A 22285-nucleotide genomic window follows, 5' to 3' on the forward strand; every position below is an offset into this window, starting at 1 on the left:
GAACCGTGCTGTTGTAGCCATGGCATTCCCAGGATGCCATCGTAGTTGTCCTTCAGTCGTGCGATGATGAATTGACGAGGTTGGGGTTCTCGATTCAGGTAGAGTTGGATCTCGTACGCGGCCTGGCTCTTAGATCCGTCAAAGCCAGTGATTTCACGGTCTGACCGGGCTGCTACGTTGATGAGTCCTGTCTTGCGGGCATAGAGCTCACTCAACACATCATGCGTAGCGCCAGAGTCGATAAGGAATAAGGGATTAAAATTTGCTCGCGGTGTGGCTCGGGGTTCAGAAGAAGTGGAAACAGTGGATTGTAAAAATAGACGAGGATCATATTCATTGCATGATGACAGGTTACTCGATCCCAATTCTACCACTTCTTGCTCCCCTACACAGCTCAGGGAAGGCACACCTTTCAAGCCTGAGCATTGCCATTTTTTGAATTATTGGCGCGGCTAGTCCCCTCTCCTCTATCTTCTCCCATAGTGACAGCAGCTAACTTTCCTTCTAATTCAGCAATACGAGCTCTAAATCCTCCTTTACTCTTAAAGCTATCAGTTTTTCTGTCCGGGAAGGAGTTTGATCTATGACCGTGCTTGCTACATTTGAAACATAATCCTAATCTGAGGCGCCTGTTGCGTTCCTCGTCAGTGAGTCGTGTGTAGGCGGCAGATATGTCCATTGCATTCGGATCGGCGGTTGCTGGCGTGTAAGTGACGTGGGACTCAGTTACCCCATGAAGTTTATTGCCGAGTTTGATGGCCAGATTAGCAATTTGTTCAATTGACGTGAATTCATCTTGGACCATCACCATAGCCACCCGTATTTCACGCTTCAGGCCGTGTTCGAATTGACTGATCAGGGTCGATGTTTCCCATCCAGTATTAGCCGCGTGAATGTTAAACTCGTGGGTATAAGCCGCCACTGTGCTTTTCTGAGTAAGAGATCGAATAGCACGTTCAGCTTTTGATTTCTTCTCGGTGTCAAAGTACATGGCCCAAAAATTATCAACAAATCGTGTAAAAGTGACATTCGCGGCAGTCGTCTCATCGAACAGTTCTTGTGCCATAGGTTGCGCCCAGCTTGCAGCGGCTCCAGTTAAATATGAAAGAGCAAACACAACCTTGGTACGGTCGGTAGGGAAGAGGTAGGGGTGCGCCATCATGTACAGTTGTACTTGGCTGGCGTACGTCTCGGCCGGGCCGCCGCGAATACCGCTGAACTTATCTGGTGCCGATACTTTCGGCCCCTTTGGGGTTTGGGTAGGCTGTGGAGCAGCCATCTTGACTGAAGGTGTGCCGGTCGAGGTATTTTGTCTAGATTCAATAGCCGCTAGGCGGGCTTCAGCCTGTTGGTTACGTAGCTCAGCCTGTTGGCGTAAGACTCGCTCCTCAGCTAATGATGCGGTGAGTTCAGCTAACTGCCGTTGGACCTCTTCCATCTCGGTGGTAGTTGCAGCTGTGATTGCAGATGTAACGGTATCGGAATCGGTGTCAAGGCCCTCAACGTCATCGAAGTCGAGAGTGGGGATACTGAACAAGGGTGCCGTGGTGTCGGGTGGTGCAGTTGAGCGGTGATAGTTCGGCTCGGCAGAATCTTAAAAAAGCCTCAAACTCTATCTGATGTATGGAAATCTTGTGAATTCTTGCGATTACTCAAGGTGTGCTATTCTAGTGATCAATTTAAGTTTCAACCTTATGCTTCGAGTATCAATCCTGGTAGATCCTTCTGATGACTAATCTAATTTTCCAATCTTGTTCTTCTTTTAATATCAAATCTTAATAATCGGTTTCTTTTAATATCGTTTTCAATCTTCTGACCGTCCTTCGAGTGTTGAGATTCGACAATATGTTATGGTCACGGCAAGGGTTCTGTCGACGGTCAACGGAAGGGGTGCAGGGGTTCTGTCTCGTATAGTTAGATTGTCGAATGGAGAGAAGAGAAACTGTACAATGGTCGTAATCTGTAGTACAATATCTCCCTTCCTGTGACATGAGATGTTACATGTCCTGTTACATATCGTGATCGTAACAATAGATCAGATTGTTCGGGGTTCCCTTGGGTTCCTATGGAAGCCCAAGGAGGAAATCCTGTATTGGAAAGGTACCAAAGACAACCCTGAGGAAAGTCCATTTGTACCCTTCTCTCAGAGGATAGCTCTCATCAACCGTTTTCATAAGAAATATGGCCACCGAGGCCGTGACGGGACTTTGAGTTTGTTGAAAGATAGGGGTTGGTGGCCGGGTAGGTACTCGGATGTTAAGGAGTACTGCTCGTACTGCCCGCAATCCCAAATCTTTGACGTGCCCACCAAGGGACAGGAAACGGCAAGGCAAGAACCTTTTCCGGCAGTCGAGCCTTTTGAAAGGTGGGCTGTTGATTTTATCTCTCTTCTGGAGAGTAAAGATGGTTTCAAATGGATCTTGACAATGATAGATCATTGTACCAATCGGCCTATCGCCATTCCAATGAAACAAGCGACTTCCGCAAACGTTGCAGAAGCACTCACTTGTGAACCCATTCAAGTTTATGGTGTTCCGAGTGAGATTTTGTCTGATAGAGGTGCAAATTTTTTATCCAAAGAGATGCAAGCCTTTTATCAGGGAGCTCACATCCGGAAGTTGAATACTTCAGGATATCATCCGCGTACGAACGGTAAAAACGAACGTTTTAACGGCGTCCTGGAGAAGGCATTGTTCAAAGCCAATTGCACAAATGATCCTTCGAGATGGCCTGAATACTTGCCAGAGGCCTTGTTTGCGTGTAGGATAAACAAGAGTACGGTAACCAAATGGTCACCATTTGAACTCCTTTACGGAGTTAGTCCTCGTCTCATCAGAGACCGGGCCAAGTTCAGGCCCGTGGATATACCCACGTCCAACGAGGAGTACGAAGCTCGCCTAGAGAGACTTCGTGTCAGCAGGGTAGAAGCCGCTGAGGCTTCGAAGAAGAGATCCATCCAGAACAAAACCCGATTTGATTTGCAGTTTGTTCCCGACGAGGATGGGAAATCTCGGTCAATCATAAAGACATATGAGATAGGGGATTCCGTGAAGTTGAGAAATGAATCCCATACCAAGGGCAAACCGTATTGGTACGGTCCCTTCACGGCGTATGATTCCTTAGGAAAAAACGTGTACATCTTAGCAGATCACTTGGGGTCAAAGTTTCCTCATCCTATTGGGGGAAATAGGCTAAAACCCGCGAAGATCAAAGATAAGTCTTTAGGAGAGGTTTGGGTGTTGCCGCCTCGCTTGCTTCAAGACATCAAGAACGAGGATCTGAAAGTTTCCAGGACGTTAAAGTTCAAAGCAAAGCAACTTGCCAACACCCAGATCAAGATTACGCCGAAAATTAGAATCGTTGGAAAATTTGTGACGGACACTGCAGCCTAGGGATGCTGCAGTATTTTAAGGAGGGGGTGGTGTAGCAGGGCTACTTAACGCTAGTCTGTATCAGGATCTGTTACATGTTTCATCTATTGTATTACCACTTATACTCGCCATTATGTTATACAACCTGTAAATGGCTTATACTATATATTGTAATACCGGCTACTCCATAACCGGCCTTCTGCCCTTTTCCGCCATCTTGTATCCCTCTTATAAGGAACACTTCGAGTCCTTCTCTTGTATTCCTCAGTCTTCTAATAGGATCCCACTATTTCTAGCCCCCTATCCGATATCCGGCGCCCCCCTCGGGTTTACCCGGGGGGCTTCAAGAGATTTGTAGCCCCTTTTCGAAAGAAAGGGGCTCCTTTGAGGGGCGCGACTTTAAGTTTATTTCGCCTTATTTTATAAGTCAACCAAACGTCCGCTACAGCTCATTGAGGTTCAGCCAAGTCGATATTGGTTTCATTCAAAGAACAGGTAAACATATTCAAGATAAAACATCACAGTTGAGGTAGAAGGTTAGAAATACCAATAACTACAATGGTTTGTGATATCCAAAATCAAATGAATTGAAAGCAAAACCAAATACTTGTACCAAGCAGTAAATTCAACAAAGTCCCTAAAAAACAAACCCATTTGTGGGCGTAGGTTGATAATCCACAACCAAGCATAAGCAACGAGCCAAGCGCTGTGGTTAAAACCAGACCGATATAACACAAGAAGGTCATACCAGAGGTTTGTTTTATAAGGATCATCATACTGCATACCATAAGTTAATAAGTCACCGGGAAAGTGGCTACATCTACATGAGAGGCTGCTGAAATCGTATATCAACTTTACTTGATGTCCGTGTAGTCGTAGGGCTGGTTCGGGTGTCTATCACTCCAATGCGAATAGCTAAAGTTTCATGACGACCTGTTCTTCTATTCACATCAAGTTGCTCTTAAATTTTTGAATCTGTTCCACTATTATTAAGATAATATGATGATGTATCGGTTGAAGATGGATGTTGAGATAAGATAGATGAAATGGATTGATTGATGCTAGGTCTACATAATGTGGTTTTTTGTTGTGATGATGAAGATTCAAAGATTGGATTGAATTGATGATGGATAGACTTGATCGAGAGAATTGATGAATTGATGGACGATGGTGCTCAATGATAGCTGGAGATTGGATGTGACTGGATTCTTTGTTGCTCTATTTGACGACCCAAGGGCTCCCAAGGGCGCAGAACAAGTCATACGGGGGAGAGTGGTGTGAATGCGCCCTCGCAAGCAGCCCTAAAGGTCCGACTATGCGAAAATCTGGCTGCTAACCTTCAAGTTTTGTCGGCCCACGCGGGTAATAGTCAAAACCCGAGGGGCGCCGGGGTTCTCCTAAGGGGGCTCGAAATAGTGGGATCCTTCTAATAATCTCTTTTCTTTCATCCACTTTTGGATAGTAATACATCTTAATATCAATCCTTCTCGATAATCTCCTTTATAATCCTTTAAAGTACCTTATCGACCATCTCCATTAAGATAGCCTAAGTCCTTCCTTCAACCCATACCTGGAGACTTCCATTCCTAATCAAGCAATAGCTTAACGTAAGCACTTAACGTAGTGCCTGTTACACATCGAATTCGTTACCCCAATGTCTTTCTGAGCAGCTGGTATGGATCATCCTATCAACATTTCCTGGAGTGGGGTTATTGCACCAACTATGTTGATGCATTTCCTCTTCTGCAACAACTGGCAAATGTAAATTCATTTTTTTCTCAATTGGGTTGTAGCAAGCAACATGTTTGGTATCCATAGCAAAAGCACCCTCACCCTATAGTCTACCTTCACGATTCTAAACCACCACAGTTTCAGGGGCATTTGCCAAGTAACCTCAGTGTGTGAAAAAAGTGAGTATCATGTGGAGCATGGCAAGAGTTATTTCAAAGTGTATTATAAGACACAGCTGGCACTAGAGATGTGACCCTATACAGTGTGATTCTGTGCTATAAAGAAATTGCTTTTGAAAAATTGAACAAGTGAGTTTTGATCAGGCTGATGGAAAGTCAAATAAATCTGGAATTGTAAGGATCACCCTAGAAATCAAACCTATAAAACTCTGAAAGGATCATTCTGATAGAATTCACAATTCTCAATTATCCTTTTCATACATGGTGCGATTGAGGCTGTACATATGATGGATTTGGCTTGCAGAACTGTATAACATTTGTTGAATAAGCAAGTTCAATCCCTCCAAATGATGCATTTTGGTTTTGAGATCAACATGAGCAATCATATGAAACAGTACTTCTTAATTAAGTGCATTGGTACATTGGGAATTTGGACACTTTACTCACCTCAGGTTTGGGATGGTGTAGAATCTGATACCAGGTGTGATGGGTGAGACTGAACCTTGCTGAATTTGACTGTCTATTGATAAAGAAATTGCATGATGTTACAGGATCACGTTTGAAGCTATGGGTGAATGTAGTATACGTTATATTTTTGAATAGATTTTCGTTCCTCTATGACCAATCAAAAGTCTGAAAGGTCTATATCGCAAAACAATGCCGAATCAGTTGAAAATACTCCAGATCTGAATGAAAAGAAGAAATTTAAAAAACATTACCGGAAACAAGAGTTCATCACAGATAATTCGACGTAATGTATCAAGTAAAAACCTTTCAACTTTTCCCACATTTCTTAGTACATGTTTATCAGCATTACCAACTTCAGTGTGGATAAGCATTTCCGGTAAGATTCTTGCACCAGGCGTCAGTTCAGATGGATGAAGTCCATCATCAACTTCTTCCTCTGAATTTGCAGTAGGTTCCATGATCGTACAATGACATCTTGATCGATCAGCTTCGATGGCCAAGATTACTTCGGCTGCGCATACGAATCCCATGACTCGCATCTTGACAGGCAAACTCATGAAGAGCGGTGCAGGATGATTAAGGACCAGTGCAGTTGATAGGTCGATCCGCATGTTCCCTGAATAGGTCACTCGTAAATGTAATTCGAGTGATGGTTGAGAAGATGAGCTACGAGTTTGAGGTGATGGAAGTCTAGGTTCATGAGCTCTTGAGGATTGTTGTGTATTCCGCCAGTCTGAGAAGTTTGAATTTGTTGGAGTAAGGAAAGCAGCATGATCACGGGGAGTTTCTACTGCTTGATGAGACCGATTGGCATTGAAGGAAGTTGCGATACTAGGAGAAGGTCTAGAACCGAGAAATCGACTATCAGAGTCGGGAGGATACCGATCGGCAGGTGATGGAGAGGCGGATTCATTATAATTTTGCTGAGATCTTGATGATTGAGCTCGTATATCAGCGTCAGAGAAAGCTTTACTGATATCACGAATGTCGATGATTTGAATCTCAGGAGAACTATCACCAAACTCGACTGATTGAATGATGATTGGATCTAGAAATGTTGGTAAAGGTACTGATGGTAGTATTCGATTCAGTTGATCAGTTAGAGTCTTGGCCAGTAAAGGTGAAAGTGATGTCCAATCTAGCTCCAATGACATTTCTGACTTTGCAACTTCAAGTGCTCAGCCATGCCAACCCATCTCATTCTCATCTTTTAGAGTCGAAGATCCGGTCCGAGCTCTGCACGGGTTTTCTCTCGTCCATCTCACAACAGCATTGCCTCGGACACCCGAATTGTAGTCCTGCTTTCATGAGGAAATATTTGCTTAAAGTTTCTTCTCTTCCATCTGATAACGATATCTTGAGTTCGGCCCATGTAGGTTAAAACAATCCTATGGCATAATTCATCAGGATTCTGTCTTCAGGTTGACACGGCGATTATTTACGAAGAATGCTCTTAGAGACATTCAATACGGAAGCGAGATCGAAAGTATTAAGTCAATCGTTGGGTTAGCTTGATGCTCTGAATCTGAGGTTGTTTGAGTCAAAAGACTTCCGACAAAACTTAATGAGTTGTGAAAAGTGATGATGAGACCACAGTAAAGTGGTAGTACAAGGCTCTGAAGCATGCTTCTTAAGCGCATCAAGAGTAAACAGAACACATGAATCAAGGAATTGAATCTCAGCGTTGATTGAAATGCAGCATAGCCAATTCAATGTGACATTCCAGCTCAGAGAAATCACAGAGTCAATTGGTTTGTGCGGAAGGTAGGCGCATTGCTGATATGACTGGTACGTTATGTGTTAGGTAATGGGTTGATGATCTTAATAATGGTGTAAAATTGTGACAATAATTTTTAAAATGTGGATTTTATTCAGAATTGTACATGGTTGATGATGATTTATGGGTCAATAAGCGACGGACGACATGAACAAGTTGGATAGTGAACAAAAGATACATTTGAAAACAATTTATACTTTATGAGATTTAAGCAAGTACGCCTACACCGGCGTGTTGTGCAGCACCAGCGTGGAAGCCAGCGCCGGCTCCAACACCAGCTCCAGCACCAACTCCGGCACCAGCTCCAACACCAGCGGCGGCACCAGCTCCGGCACCAACACCAGCACCAGCGCCAACGCCAGCTCCAACACCAGCGCCAACACCAGCTCCAGCACCAACTCTCTGGAGGGCTCCTGCACCAGCGTTGAATCCAGCACCTACTCCGGCACCAGCTCCGGCGCCTAGTCCAGGAACAGCACCTACGCCAGCACCAGCGCCTACGCCAGCTCCCGCATTGAATCCAGCGCCTTGGAAGCCACCTAATCCGGGGACAACACCTTGATCAACACCGGCACCTGCATGGAATCCAGCACCGACTCCAGCTCCAGCTCCAGCTCCAAGTCCAGAGCCAACACCGGCACCCGCACCTACACCAGCACCAGCGTGGAATCCAGCGCCTGGAAAGACACCGGGTCCACCGACAAATCCCGGACCAACACTATCAATACAGAAAATGTGAAATCAGTTAGTGACATTGCTTTGCAGAGACTTAAGACAGTCTACTTACCCGAATCCTGGTGCAACTTGTGCTCCAACACCAACGTGTTGCCCAGCACCAAATCCAGCTACAGGGCCACCGAGTCCAACGAATGGACCACCAAGTCCAACAGCTGGCCCGCCAAGCATAGCTGCAGGGCCTCCAACTCCAACTCCTGGTACACCAAATTGTGGGCCACCAAAGGTGCCTGAAGGACCTAGAAGTGCTGGGCCGGCATTGACGCCGAAAGGGGGTTGGATGAAACTTTTGCTGACAGCGAGGGGTGCTTCAGGGAGTGGATGAAGTTCATTACTTCCGATTGGAAGGGGGATGTTGTTTGCGATTGGTAGGGGACCGTTGGTTCCAATTGGGAGAAGGCCGTTGTTTCCGATTGGGAGGGGACCGTTGGTTCCGATGGGTAAAGGACCGTTGGTTCCCAATGAAAGGGGACCGTTGCTGCCGAATGGAATGGGTGTCCCACGAGCACCACCTAATGGAAGGGGGATAGGCGATCCGCTGAGCCCACCGACTGGCAAGGGCAAGGAACCTTCCAGAGGGATGGAAGGGGCGCCTGGGACCGAAAGAGGAGAAGCCCGCGTGATTGGGGTGGGGGCTGAACCGGCGTGATAAGCGCCGGCAGATGAGCCAACAGGTTGGCCGCCACCGATTGATGCTGGGATGAGACCTCCAGGTGCTGATAACATTGGCGATGCTGCTTCAGTGGGCATTTGAGGAACCATGCCGACTGGACGCTGGGATGTTGGTGAAACAATTGATGGGCCGGATGCAGAGGGCGCGGAACCTGAAAGTGGGGCTTTAGGCATCGGTGGGGATGAGCTGCCGACAGACACAGGACCCTGGGAAGTTGGCGATACGATGGATGGAGCCGAGTAAGGAGGAGTCGCGCCCCCAACAGGTAATGTGGTAGGAGATAGAGGTGCAGCAGCGGCTTCATGAGCGGCTCCACTTCCCACAGCAGGTCGAACAGTGTTGGCAGTGTTGGAGCCACCGTAGGCAGCACCTCCGGGTGCATATCCACCTGCTTGTCGTTTGTGTTCGCGATGACTGAGAGGGAATGATGAGTCAGTTGAGATATTCGGCGATGGACACATGGTGATATAGAATGTACTAACGCGGCTACGCCTTGATGGCTGGTAGGAATCATGCGAGCGTCAGTCTCGCCAAAGTTTGCTAAAGCATAAAGGGTACGTCAGTATAATTCGAAAGATATAAAGAAGGGTTTTAAGACAGGCTTACATGAGACAAAGACAAGGAGACCAGCGACAACGTAAGCAATGTTGATTTGCATATTGTTAGAGTGGGGAATAAGTTAAAAGTATGTAAGGATGAATGAGTTGATATGAAAATGTTTTATAATCAAAAAATGATATGTGCGTCAAAGAAAGTAAATAGTATGTAAGGTCTGTAGTAAATGTGCTTGAGGAAGTGAAAGTGAAGGTAATGTGAGTTATATGAAAAGCAGTTGAATAGATAAGAAGGAAGGCAGATAGATACGATTGGATGAACGAGCTGGATGAACAATAACAAGCCATGAGGAGTAAACGAGTCTTCTTATACTCAAAAGAGTCTCGCCATCAACGAATTTTTGATGATCACAATGCGCGCTATAGGACCAGTCAATCTCTTCCGAAGGACTGATCATTTTTCTGGATGGACTTGAAGTAAAGGATTTCAACCAGAACCGGGCAAAAGTTGCATCTTGCAATAGAATTCAGCTTGTTTTCCTCGGTTGTTCATGCCAGACTGAAATTGAGATGAGGCTCTATTGAAGGATTTGATCTGGACCAATGAAAGCAGTCATCGTTTCAAGCCGGACAGGTTGGAAATCCTTGACCTTGATCATCTCAAGTCCAGTTCGCTCGTGTCACCCCTTCGTTTGACGTATGACAACTTTTCACCCACCAGACTCATGAGCCTCGATGTGAAAGAGGTGGTCCTGCCCTAGTAAGTCAATCGCAGCGAGACACAACTCACCAAGACATCCTTCATGAGAACATTTCTTTGTAACAATTGCACCCTACCCTCCCCAACCAAGACCATTCGCACATCGCACGAAAAAAACATTCTCCTCGGCGAACAACCATGCCCACTCTAGCCTCACGTGAAATTATCACAATTTCCACTGTAATCCACAATTGCTCTCGCTACATGAGCATTATAGTCATACCAGCCCACTTTCCGTACTCATCACGAGAATGTGACTTGTTCAGAGAATGACGGCCTGTCGCCACGATAACCATGAGCATCCAGACTCAGAGTACATGAACAAAGTCAGGAAAGTCCAAAAGCAAGTTACACACCCATTCCTGATGCAAAGAGGGTCTATTCAAGGGTAATCAACAAAGCTTCACGCAATATAATTCAACAAAACATCAACAAAGAGATCTATCACACTTCTTAAAGAGAAAACATGCACAACCAAACCAATACTATGAAACCTTCCGTAACAAAATTCATCATAACAAAAAAAAACCTTCATTACATATAAATGATGTTCATAAGGAGAACCATTAACATTGAATCAATTCCATCCATTTCTCTTCTAAAATTTGTCCAGCTTTAAACCCAAGAAGTCGTTTAGCTTTTACTAATTGTTGATCAACTTCAATAACATCTTTCTTGACATTTAATAAAAATTTCAAATAATTTAACCATTCATTTAAATTCGATTTAGGATGAGAAATCAAAAGATTAAATAAATATTCTAATGTATTCAAATCTTTTTCATATGATGTTGCCCAATTCAAAAAACTTATTGATAAAGTTGTTTGATGTGAAAGTGTGATATAAATTGGTTTATGTGGTTTTTTTGGGGGTGATGTTTCTATTAATGACCTTTGGTATACTTCTATGACTGTTTGGGATTGGTCTGGTGATGATGGCGTTGTAGGTAGAATAGGCTCTCGGATATTTTTTGCAGCTCTATCCAGATTAAGCTGTCATATTAAGAAAGATCGACCAAATTAGTTGGTAAGTTTTTGAGAAATGATTCAAGCAGATTTCAAGACTTACCATTAATAAATCTTTCATATCTGTACCAGTCATTTCTTTCCGTGCATGTTTTAGTTTAATGATTTGAACAAATAACTCAGCTATGCGTAATGATCCTGGGAATTGAGTTTGAGCATGATGAAAAGTTTGTAGATAATTTGAATTATTTTCTTGACCATTTTTAGTAGATTGAATTATAAGTTCTAATCGAGAAATACAAAGTGAAAGACTTTCTGGAAAACGTGTTGTGGCTTGAGTTGAGGCTGAAAGAATCTCGGGATGGGAAGATGTGCTTTGGTAGTGTGAGAGGGCTAACTCGTGACACCTGACTGAATCTGTTTTCTTGGATATTATCGAAGTCATGGTCTTCTTGACGACTAAAGAAACGTATTGGCGCTAAGAAAGGATACAATTCATTAGCATAAAAAAATCTTCGGTCTGGTGTTTGAAAAAAAAATCAAATTGAAAGTATATTCTGCTGACCAAATCGTCATCATCCAACTTAGTATGAACATCAATTAAGAATCGTAAAAATTCCTCCCACATTTCTGGATTTGATAATTCTTTACAGATTGATTGAAGTTTTTTGATTGTAGAAGATAAACTATCAACAAGTTTGACACCACTAATGGCGAATGTATTATCTGTTTGATGATGAGTGAAAAGGTCTCGAGTGATTATCATTACTGTTGCGCGTGGAAGTTGAGAATGAAGTGTTTGTAACATTGTGTATGCAAAGTCGAGGAGAGCTGACTTGATTGGAAGCTCTGTTGAATTCAATAAAGAAATTACTGCATCAAAAATCGAAAGGCTAGGTATCGCTAGAAATCAAAGTCACCAAAATAAAGATTAATGAGATATTTGATGACAGAAGCAAAATTTGAAAGTACCTTTGAATGCGTTTGATAGTACAACTTTGATTAGAGCACCTGATTGCAAAGCTTCCTGACCTTGGCCCTTGATCACCAAAACATCTTTATTCATCTCATCCGGCTTCTCATTCTCTTCCTCAAGTTGATCCAACTCCATGGCCGTATCAGCAGCAGAGTCTTCGAGTACCAAATCATCATTCCGAATAATAACAGATCCTTTATCTGTAATCTTCTCTAAAAATTTCCTTCTTTGAGTCATAGCTTGAACGAAATTCAATTCAATCCTAATCCATTCAATCCAAAGAGATAAAGATTCTTCTCCTTTTAAAAACCTTAAACCTCTCATCAAAAGTTTTCTTGCTCCATCTACATTTCCACCTCCTTTACCATTTTGATCTCCATCTGATTCGAATCTTGCTGCCATGGTCCAAAATTCTGGATCGGTTGGATGTGCTGCTATTGCTGCAGAAATCACTCGACTGATTAGTTTGGGTGATGATTGAGTAAGAGAGTAAGTGATGTAAGCCATCCATAGTGATCTTGATTCGGGGTATCGTTTAGCTGCTGTTGAGAAAAGGTTGAGGATGTGAAGTGGGATTGAGTAATCGGAAATTGTGACTCGAGGACGATTTTGACTTTGTTGTCCAGCTTAAAAATTATGAAAGTGAATGCGAAAAGCATTAGTATCACAATATTCGAGACATTCATGTGTCATCAATCAGAACAAAACTCTTCACACACCTATCTTTGAGACTCGCAATTGCCGCAAACGTTCTAACCTTCGTTCATAATCGATATATCGCATATAAGGTTCATGTGACTTTGGTCTAGCAATTGCAGCTTCATGAATTTGTCTTTGAGATACAATGGCTGAAATCTCAGACTAAATTTTTTCAAGATGTCAATTCGGTCTCAAACTTCCTGGGTTCTCCAGGCATGAAGGGTGGAATGCAAAAGCTTACTAACTTTTGTAAATACTTTTTTCTGTTCCAAGTCCCTGAGTTCTGGGAGCATTCGCTCCATTCGAACTGGTCAAAAAGATCCATCATTTAGTTTGATGATAATGCTTCATTAATTTCAATTTAATACTCACGTTGTGCACTCTCCATGATGAAGGTCCTTGAGTCAGTGGTTTGAAGATATTGCTGTTGGTTGTGGTTTCAAGAAATCGGTCAAATTCAATTTTTTAAAACTACACATGAACCCAAAGGTTGACATGATATACAGATATCGTTATCTCTATAACGAGGGAGACCACGTGACATTACATACAGCCTGTCATTTTTGATTTGACTGACGATGACGATGACCAAGAGGAAAGTCAAGTCGATCACCACCACCAGATATCAACACTAGAACCTCAAAGATACCAACCACTTCAAACATCATGACTCCAAACATTTCAAAATTTCTATGTTGTTTAATTCTAGCACTTAGTATTCAAACTTTTAATGTGAATTGTTCGGACGATAAACTACAAATCGGTGTGACTCATAAACCAACTGAATGCCCTATCAAAACACAAAAAGGCGATAAGCTTTCGTAAGTATGACTTGTACGTTGATCAAAGATTGATAAATTGAATCTGACTCTTTGTTTTTTGGCTTTATTTTTGAACAACCAGGATGCATTATACCGGTACACTTCAGAAGGATGGTAGCAAGTTTGATTCATCACTTGATCGAAACCAGTTAGTAACTCTCTTTAAAAATCTTTCAATATTTTCCTAGAATTTGTAACTAACAAACACTTTTGAATTATCAGACCATTTGACTTCACCTTAGGTGCTGGACAAGTTATCGCAGGCTGGGATCAAGGTTTATTAGAGTGAGTCACACATTCAAATTATGCCTTGAGTATTGCAATCTTTAATATCTTTTTTCTGTTTACCGTAGCATGTGTATTGGAGAGAAACGAAAATTACGTATTCCACCAAGTATGGGTTATGGAGACCGAGGTGGTGAGTAACTTTTGATTTGTGAAGCAAATTAGCCTTTTCACAGATCCTAATGATTTTGTCACTTTGATTGAAAGCTGGTGGAGTTATTCCAGGAGGTGCAACACTTGTTTTCGAAGTTGAGGTTCGTCTTTCATCGTCTTACTTTTTATGCGGTTATTTAATTTTGAAATGCTTTTTATTTCTATTAATTATAGCTATTGGGTATCCTTAATCGAAAAGCTCCAGATGAAAGTGGTAAGAAAAAAGAAGAGCTATGAGATCTTTGAAAGGCTTTGTTCTATTTTTTTAGGAAATAGAGCCCCAGAAAAACAAGTCCAAAGGAAATCAATGATGCATTCTTTATGTGACACTAGTGAGTAGTCCAAAGAAGTGGTAATCATATACCTCAGCTCCCAATTGTAGCTTCTCTTTATGTCCTCATCAATATCCCTGAACACTTTACCATGCAGAAAGCTGTGTGTCAATGCCTGGAATGTGTGAGAGTCAGACTGCATGTCAATATTGAACTATCTCTTGAAGATAAGTGTGGCCATCCTGCCCATTTTGTCCTGTAAACTTGATCAAGTGGGTCCAGAGTATGATGACACTGCGGGAATTATTATGTTTGGGACCTGATTGAGCAAAGTTGTGGTGTCTGAGTCCGCAATAAGTCTCAATTTTTTGATTGGAACCTATTAAAGGCAAGGGGGGGTGGATTTTAATAGGTTTCAATCCAAATTTGAAACTCATTGTGAACTCTGTCACCACATTAAGTTTCACATATGATTCAACCTAATAGATGCCTGTGGTGTGAGCAACTTTGTAAATCAAGATTTACAGGTCTGCAAGGAGATGTAGATTTTATAGTGGATCAAAACATGTTATTTGTTTCGGGTTTCTGTTGACCTCTGAGAGCTCTTTAAGATTGATCTTCTGTTCATTGAACTTCACAGAAGTGGATTAGAGATTATCAGGTGTTACATTATTTGTCAACAAATGGTTATGTCAAGTTTCATTTGATTTGTTGTTAGTGTGTAGTCTTTGCTATCTGTATTGTTGCTGTTGCTCTAGGTTGTTCTACATATTTCATAATCCCTGTGTGTGCATATACCTGTATCTCTTGTCTAGGTTTTTCATGACAAAACCTCCTATGGTCTGCATCAAGCCTCAAGCACTATCTGTTTCAAAGCTCTCACTCCCTAGATCTACAAGCCAATGGACATACTTGTAAATCTATTGCATCACTCATAAAGAGAGCTCAGATGACAACATACAACTGATCATCACATCAACTTTGAGAAGATGTCTTTTGGCCAAGTAGTTGTCATTCTGGTCATGCAAATTGGAATGTTACTTCCTTTGGATATTGGCCACTGACTCCACTAATTGAAATAATTGATATGTAGATCAATCTAATTACCAATGATCCATGATGTGAGGAATCAGAAACTATAGGCTGACTCTTCACTATAAAAGGTCAAAATGTAAGTGGATATAGTCTTCACTTGGTACACCCAAGTGAAGACTACAGTTAAATGACCTCTAAAAAGAGGATTTAATAACCAGTGGGTTGGTTGAGTAATCCCTCAAAGGATCTTACTTTGAGCTCTGTTAGAAATTGCAACCAGAGCCTGCAGAGCTTTGCACTTTGATTGCTCAAAGACTTCAGCAGATACTTTACACTCAACCCAGGAGGTATCCTATGTGATTCAAAAGCTTGATTCTTTAGCTATTCCCACTAGCTTAGAAGCACCACTTTAAAGCTTACAAAGGCTTGAAGAGGATTTTAGAACTAGAAGTTCAAATACAATAGAATCACTGTTTAATTAATATTCTTTGGTAAGAATCAAGTAACTTTTGATGTATAATTGTGGAATGATGTGAAGTTGATCCTTCTTCCAGAGGGGGAAGAGGAGGGGTTTATATATTCCAGACCTGAGTGTCAACTTGTGGTTGGCGCTTAGGTTTATCTTTCTTTGAGTTGTATTTGGTTTAGGTTTGCTTAACTATTTAAGTCTTGGTTAAGTCTTGTTATCTAAGAGCATCCACAGCTGTTTGCGTTAAAATTGGAGTTAGTTAAGCTAAAGTTAACAATTGTTAGCCGGAGTCAACTAATCTCACGCCAAATCCCACAGTTGTTGTCTTTAATTTGGAGTTTAGACATATTTAACTCCAAATTAAAGACTCAGACCACAATTGTATGCTTCAAGTCAAGAGCTAAGTTGTCTTCAAATATCAAACAACCAACAAATTTCTCAATCATTCCTCACTTTACTTCTTCATAACAATATTGATCTGCCTCTTTTACTTATTAGCTCAATGTCTGCTGGTTCAAACAACCAACAGATCTATTTTCTAATTCCTCCAACTCTCAAGTTGTATAACTCACACAATGTGAAGTTAATTTTTGCCTTTCATTGTCTATATATTTGATGTTGGATGATGTGTTGATGCTAGGAAACAATGGAATAAAACATCTAAAGACCAATTACAAATTGAATCATCCAATCAAGAAATTCATACGATCTCAAGCCGAGAGATTGATGCAATCAAGTATTGAATACATATATTGAGTTGAGATTTGAAGAATAAAGTTGTCCTAGATCATGATATTTATTTTTGAACTCTAACTTTGAGGTTGGATGTGATTGTGGTGGTAGAAGATGATGGGAGTGCCAAGTGATTGAGGTGATTGAGGTGAAGGATGAGCAAGGCAGCGGAGTTGAACTTGCTTTGGTATTGATGGGCATCAATGAATATTGTGATTGATGAGTGGTGCTGTATTGTTGAAGTGAAGGTGGAAGTGGGGTGTGTTGAGAAATGGTGAGTCGAGTTGAGGTTGGTGTTTTCGGTGGTTTTTGAGGGCGGGGAGTTAGCTAACGCAGTCGGTAGGCTGGGATAACTTTGTCCCAGCCTACTGATTTTTTGTTGCAAATCTAACTAACAATCAGTTGAAATTTCACCATTGTGGAAATTTCAAAATTGGTGAGTTGAAGCAATGTTGGACAAGCAGCGCTTTTCTACGTTGCGGGGCAGGAAAGCGACAGCGGAGCGAAAACCCGCTATGTCGATTCCAGCCCTTGCATAACGAAGCTTCAATAAGCTACGCCGTAAGCAAGAGCGCAGCGATTATTCGCAGCTCTTGAACTCAGGGTCACATAGCGTATAGCTATAAAGCGATCGCTACGCTCCCAAAGCGGTGTAAGCGATCGAAAAATGAAATAATTACATTAAAAAGCATGTATAAAATATATATTAGTGGTTATGGTTGTTTATTAGGATGTAGGAATTAATGATTGACTTGTGGTGGCGTGATTAAAGAATGGAAAAGAAAAGAAAACAATAACTGATAGCAAAAAAGAAAGAAAACCAGCTACTTTGAATTAGCTGGAGCACCGTGCACCATATAATACTCCTTGAGATATGGTTTGTACTCCTCCCGTTGAGATGCCTGCATGACATTGATGAACTGATCCCCTAATGGGACTCCTTCAAGTTCCCAAAGTGCGCTTGAGACTTGCCGTTCGATAGCAATAGGCATCAGCCTTCCACGCTCTGCTCTACACACATCCCCTGCCACATTAAAGCTCCTCTCGGGTTCAGCAGAAGCACCTGAACACGACAGGTAGTCCTTGGCCATTCGGGCAATGACAGGGTATCGGTTAGCATGAGCCTAAACGAAATGAAGACATCAATCAGCGCTGAATCACAACCGACATACAATTAGTAGGAGATGACTTACCTCCCACCACCTCAATGCTGAGTCTGGATTGGATATATCATACTCGCCATCCTTCATTCGATCGCTACCTCGCAGGTAGTCAGTCAGTTGGTTTTCGTCGCCCATGCCTTGGTCTTCGTCATCACTGTACACCATGTAGATGGAAGCTTTCGGCTTGGATACTGCAGTAAGGTCGGACTCGGTAGCGGGATTGGTTGGAAGCTGGTGTGGTGATTTGCTTTGATACCTCTTGAATTCTTTACCAAAAGAAGCCTCGGCTTGTATTGAAGTGCTCGATGTTTTGCCAAAGAAAGTGTGAAAAAACCGTAAACGAAATGCAGGATGGAGCATTGTAGCCATGACCAAGGTGTGACATGACAGAGCTTCGTCGAGAAGACTCTGAGTCTTCTTAAGCATCGCAGCGATCATTGGATATAGTGCCTCGGTAGGTTCTAGTTCATCTGATCGATCTTGTAATGTCTTCCGGAGTTCGACGTATTCTGGAATGACGATTGATCCTGTTGGCCCCTGACCTTCCATTCTTTTGGTTGCTTCCAAAAAGCGCTGTCCAATATTCATCATGATCAATAGCAGCATCAGTAACAGTTATTAATGAACACGCCAACTAAAAAATCCCATTGAGACCACCTCACCTTTAGCTCAGCGTTGAGATTTCTCACTTGCGCCCATTCTGACGGAGTGATAGTCATTTCATGGAAGTAGCCATGAGGCTTCCCGTTTTTGCGAGGTCAACGGTTTTTAGCATGGACTCGAGCTAAGTCGTCCTTGAGCAGCTGATCAATAACCTTCATATCGATGTTATAATCATATCAGTGATCATTTCCTGGGTCACAAGAGATAAAAAGATGGATGAATGACATACTTCTCGGGCCTTCCAGGCTTTTTCTCGACTTATCAGCTTAATATTCCATCGTATGCCATAAGCTGCAATCAAAGTCTCTAAGTGAAGGCCTTTGCTTTTCATGATACGATCAAATTCCTTTCGCCAAGGAGCCGAACGAGTGATGCGTCTGAGGATGAAATCAACCTGTGAATGTAATGAAACACCAAGTCAGTATCTAATTGAGCCTCAGAGATAAAATGATGATACCTTCACTAGCAGCGCATCAAGATTGTTAGCTTCTCGGCGATGTGTTGGTTGTGCTCCTTCGGCAGGGTGAACTGTTGCAGGAGGACATTCATCTTCATTGTCAGCAGCGTCCCAACAATCTTCATCATCTAAAACAAGATCCTCATCTGGGATTTCATCGTCTTGCTCTTCCCTATCCACCAACGCCTGTAGGTCAGGTTCATGTTCAGAATCATTGGGATCAACCGGTGGAACTGCCACATCAGGAACCTCAGCTACAGGCCCAAGGTCGTCCTGTTCCTCGTCCTCTTCTTCAATAATGGAAGTATTGATTTCAGGAAATCGACCTAAGAACTTTCTAGGCGGCGGAGACTTCAGTCCGAGGGCGTCCAATCCGACTCCAACTATTAAAGCCATTTTATGGCAAAAACAGAAAATATGCATATCGCTTGGATCCCAGGTGTAGTCGACGAGATTTGGCTGATTAAGGAACTGAGCATGCATCTCTCGTGCCATTGTCAGGTTATTCGAGCCTGAATCAGTGGTCTGGCAGAGGAGGTATATATAGGGAGAAGGTAAGTATTGTAGACTATTATCAATAAGCGTAAAAATTTAAACTTATCTTATTAACTAATCCTCGTTTAACAAAAATGTTAACTATGGGCTCTGCAAGCCACTTCCCCTTGTGCTCCCATGCTACAAGTTTGAGAGTCAGGTGGCGAGTGACAAACTGCCACTTGTCATTGATGAATGTGACGGCTGCACCAATGAAGCAGTGCCGATTACCTTTCGATGTCCAAACGTCTTGCTGAAGACTAATCTTGCTTGACAAACCCTGCAGTAGTATTATAAGCAAAATTGTGAATATCAGTATCAGGTGTTCAGACTAACGTATTCAGAGAAAGCGGTTGATCAAATAGAAGACTCACCTTTAACTCGTCAAAAACAACTTTCTTAATCGACAAATTCAACCGTTTGGATTCATTTGCGGCCCACTTTCGACCATACAAACGTGCTTCAGGACGAAGGTACTGAACTGAAGACCGTAGCCATGTGTCCGTCATTCGATTCCATGGGAGTCGACGTGTGGTGACCCAGAGACACATCATTTGATTAAATACCAGGTTGTCGAATTTGATTTTTGGACCTACAGTTACAAAAGACGAAATTGAGGCCTTGTTGTTCTTATCTGAAGCTTTTGCACGTGCAATCTCGTCAAGTGAGGGGGGTACTTCGAGTCCAGCTTTGCGAGCTTTGTTGCGACCGGGACAGCCAGTCTTGGACCGACCATCTTGAGGGTGGCCGTCTCGATGTGTCCTGAGATTGTTTTTGAGGTTGCTTCGACTGACTCGTACTTGAGTTGGCCTGTCCGGGTTGGAAGCGCACCAAGTGCAAGGATAAGATAAAGGTGGCTTGCTTACGTCCTAAAATAACAGAAATCGTAGAGGAACAAATGCAAAAATCGAAATGTAAGACATGATGCAATAGAAAATATCAAAAGGTGAATGTAAACGAGAAAATACATACATCACCCTTTAGGTAATAAGGTTCCCCAAAGTACGCTAGCAATTGATCGGAATCACCTCGGATCGAGGCTCGAGGCTTGACTTTTGCGTTCTCTTCGTCTGAATCAGCTTGCAGATCCTTCCTGCTGACAAACCTCGACCCAGTACATGTGATCTGTTACAATCAATCCAGAAGTAACAATCAGATCTTGAAGTGATAATGAGTCAGATGAGCAAGCAAGACAGTTACTCACCTCGTCGCTGTTGCTGTTGGTAGTCTTTCGTTTCTTGCGGGTAGCACTCTTCTTTTGCTTACCCTTACCTTTCCCATGATCAACTTCAATATCGGATTCGTGGGAAGAATCCTGACTCTGAGGGGTGTTTGAATCTGATACGGCAATTGAAGATTGGTGTTTACGTTTTCTTTGGGAAGGGCCTGGTGACTTTGTTTGTTGATCCAAAGATACACGTCGTCGCCCATCAGGACAAGGAGAGACCATGTTGGGGTTTGAGGGCGGATGGCGTGTACGTTGAGGTCGTGATGGGGTACCCGTGAGGGTGTTGGAATCATTTTTGTTAGGGTGTTTGGACTGTGAGGGCATGTTTAAGACTGAATCGATAGAAATGTAAAAGAAGACGAATTTGAAAGAAAGGAAGAAAAAATTATTAGAACGAGGATCGAAAGGAAGGTAGGAAGAAATCAAACCTAAAGCGCAACATACCTTTTGTGACAATCGAAATCAAGCCCAGGGGTGATGTGATGGACACGCCTGTCCAAGTGTTCTAGTACAGACATAACGAAGCATTCGCTCCATTTGGATCGAAAGGGGGTTGTGTGGCTGCTTTGGGTGATGGCTTGGGATGGTGACGGGTGGTGAGTGCACTAAATAATGTATCATTACCAGATTGGGCGAGATGAGGTTGGGAAATACAAACCCTGAGCGCTAACCCGCTCCGTACCGAAAAGCGCCCCGAAGCGCTGCTCGCTCTTTCTCGGATCGCGCTGCCAAAACGACGGATAGCGGGGTCAATTTTTTGTTACTCGCCCAAGCCACGCAACGTAGCCCTGGGGTCGCAGCAGCTTCAGGCCTGCGGAGCGCTGCTGAAAAAGATACGCTTCAGCTCTGCTTCAGCTTCTGGGAGCGCGGCGGGTCCAACATTGGTTGAAGACTTAGCTATTCCAACAACTTAATGTGACGGTTGCGGATGCTCTAAGAGCATCCATTATGGGTGTGTTATCGAGGTGATTTAGCGTTACAATAACACTAAAATATAGACAGGTCCACTATGGACCTGTTTTAGACTTGCGGTCCCTACAACCGCGTCAAATCTTGCATTCCCTGTGTCCAAATCTACGCAAGCCTACGACTTGATTTATCGTAGGATAATCAAGTCGAAACTGCTGTTCTCAAAACTCAAACTTGAAAACATCACAATTCAAGACTGTTAAACTCCACATTCAAAGCTCAACACTGTAGAGCGGGACAAGAACTAGAGAACTAGTTGTTAGTTCTAATCTACCGAAACAATGAGAAAATGTGACAATTGCATAAAAGATGAAACATGTCTAACCTAGAGAACTAGTTGTTAGTTCTAATCTACCGAAACAATGAGAAAATGTGACAAGAGAAAAGACAACAACTTTAGGGAAGAAAACAGAATCTTTTATACAAAACACGTTTCACGTGGCGTTCACAAATGACAAAAAGAGAAAAGATGAAACCCGGTTCAGATCACAATGTTCCTGAATCTTCCAACTTATTCTAAACCAATTAAGGGTGAGAAAAGGCTGAGTGGCTTGTCTTCTACGACGCCTAGCCAGTCCAGGCCGTAACACCCCCCCTCAACCTTTAGAGGTTAGTA

At 42.7% G+C, this 22285-nt stretch overlaps 5 protein-coding genes across 5 annotated transcripts; 1 reads left to right on the forward strand and 4 right to left on the reverse strand.

Moving 5' to 3' along the window:
* Positions 1–5923: 5923 nt before the first annotated feature.
* On the reverse strand, positions 5924–6903 carry MELLADRAFT_91055 (uncharacterized protein; the record flags this gene model as incomplete). The annotated part of the gene is made up of 2 exons (XM_007405167.1): positions 5924–5959; positions 6001–6903. 2 exons carry the CDS (start codon positions 6901–6903, stop codon positions 5924–5926), a joined length of 939 nt encoding a protein of 312 aa, XP_007405229.1.
* An 830-nt stretch (positions 6904–7733) lies between these two features.
* MELLADRAFT_102501 (uncharacterized protein) lies at positions 7734–9592 on the reverse strand (the record flags this gene model as incomplete). Its single annotated transcript, XM_007405166.1, has 5 exons — positions 7734–7747; positions 8066–8244; positions 8314–9348; positions 9417–9474; positions 9541–9592. The coding sequence occupies 5 exons, from the start codon at positions 9590–9592 to the stop codon at positions 7734–7736; spliced, it is 1338 nt and encodes a 445-aa protein (XP_007405228.1).
* A 1222-nt stretch (positions 9593–10814) lies between these two features.
* On the reverse strand, positions 10815–13276 carry MELLADRAFT_91057 (uncharacterized protein; the record flags this gene model as incomplete). Its single annotated transcript, XM_007405165.1, has 8 exons — positions 10815–11240; positions 11317–11691; positions 11779–11920; positions 12050–12116; positions 12186–12815; positions 12909–13050; positions 13134–13195; positions 13261–13276. The coding sequence occupies 8 exons, from the start codon at positions 13274–13276 to the stop codon at positions 10815–10817; spliced, it is 1860 nt and encodes a 619-aa protein (XP_007405227.1).
* A 198-nt stretch (positions 13277–13474) lies between these two features.
* On the forward strand, positions 13475–14660 carry MELLADRAFT_123912 (uncharacterized protein; the record flags this gene model as incomplete). Its single annotated transcript, XM_007405060.1, has 6 exons — positions 13475–13709; positions 13792–13857; positions 13932–13994; positions 14063–14127; positions 14202–14248; positions 14322–14660. The coding sequence occupies 6 exons, from the start codon at positions 13555–13557 to the stop codon at positions 14382–14384; spliced, it is 459 nt and encodes a 152-aa protein (XP_007405122.1).
* Positions 14661–20547: 5887 nt separating this feature from the next.
* Positions 20548–21024, reverse strand: MELLADRAFT_59702 (uncharacterized protein; the record flags this gene model as incomplete). Its single annotated transcript, XM_007405164.1, has 1 exon — positions 20548–21024. One exon carries the CDS (start codon positions 21022–21024, stop codon positions 20548–20550), a length of 477 nt encoding a protein of 158 aa, XP_007405226.1.
* Between the last annotated feature and the right edge of the window lie 1261 nt (positions 21025–22285).

This window comes from Melampsora larici-populina (genome assembly GCF_000204055.1).
Source record: "Melampsora larici-populina 98AG31 unplaced genomic scaffold MELLAscaffold_3, whole genome shotgun sequence".
Lineage (NCBI taxonomy): Eukaryota > Fungi > Basidiomycota > Pucciniomycetes > Pucciniales > Melampsoraceae > Melampsora > Melampsora laricis-populina.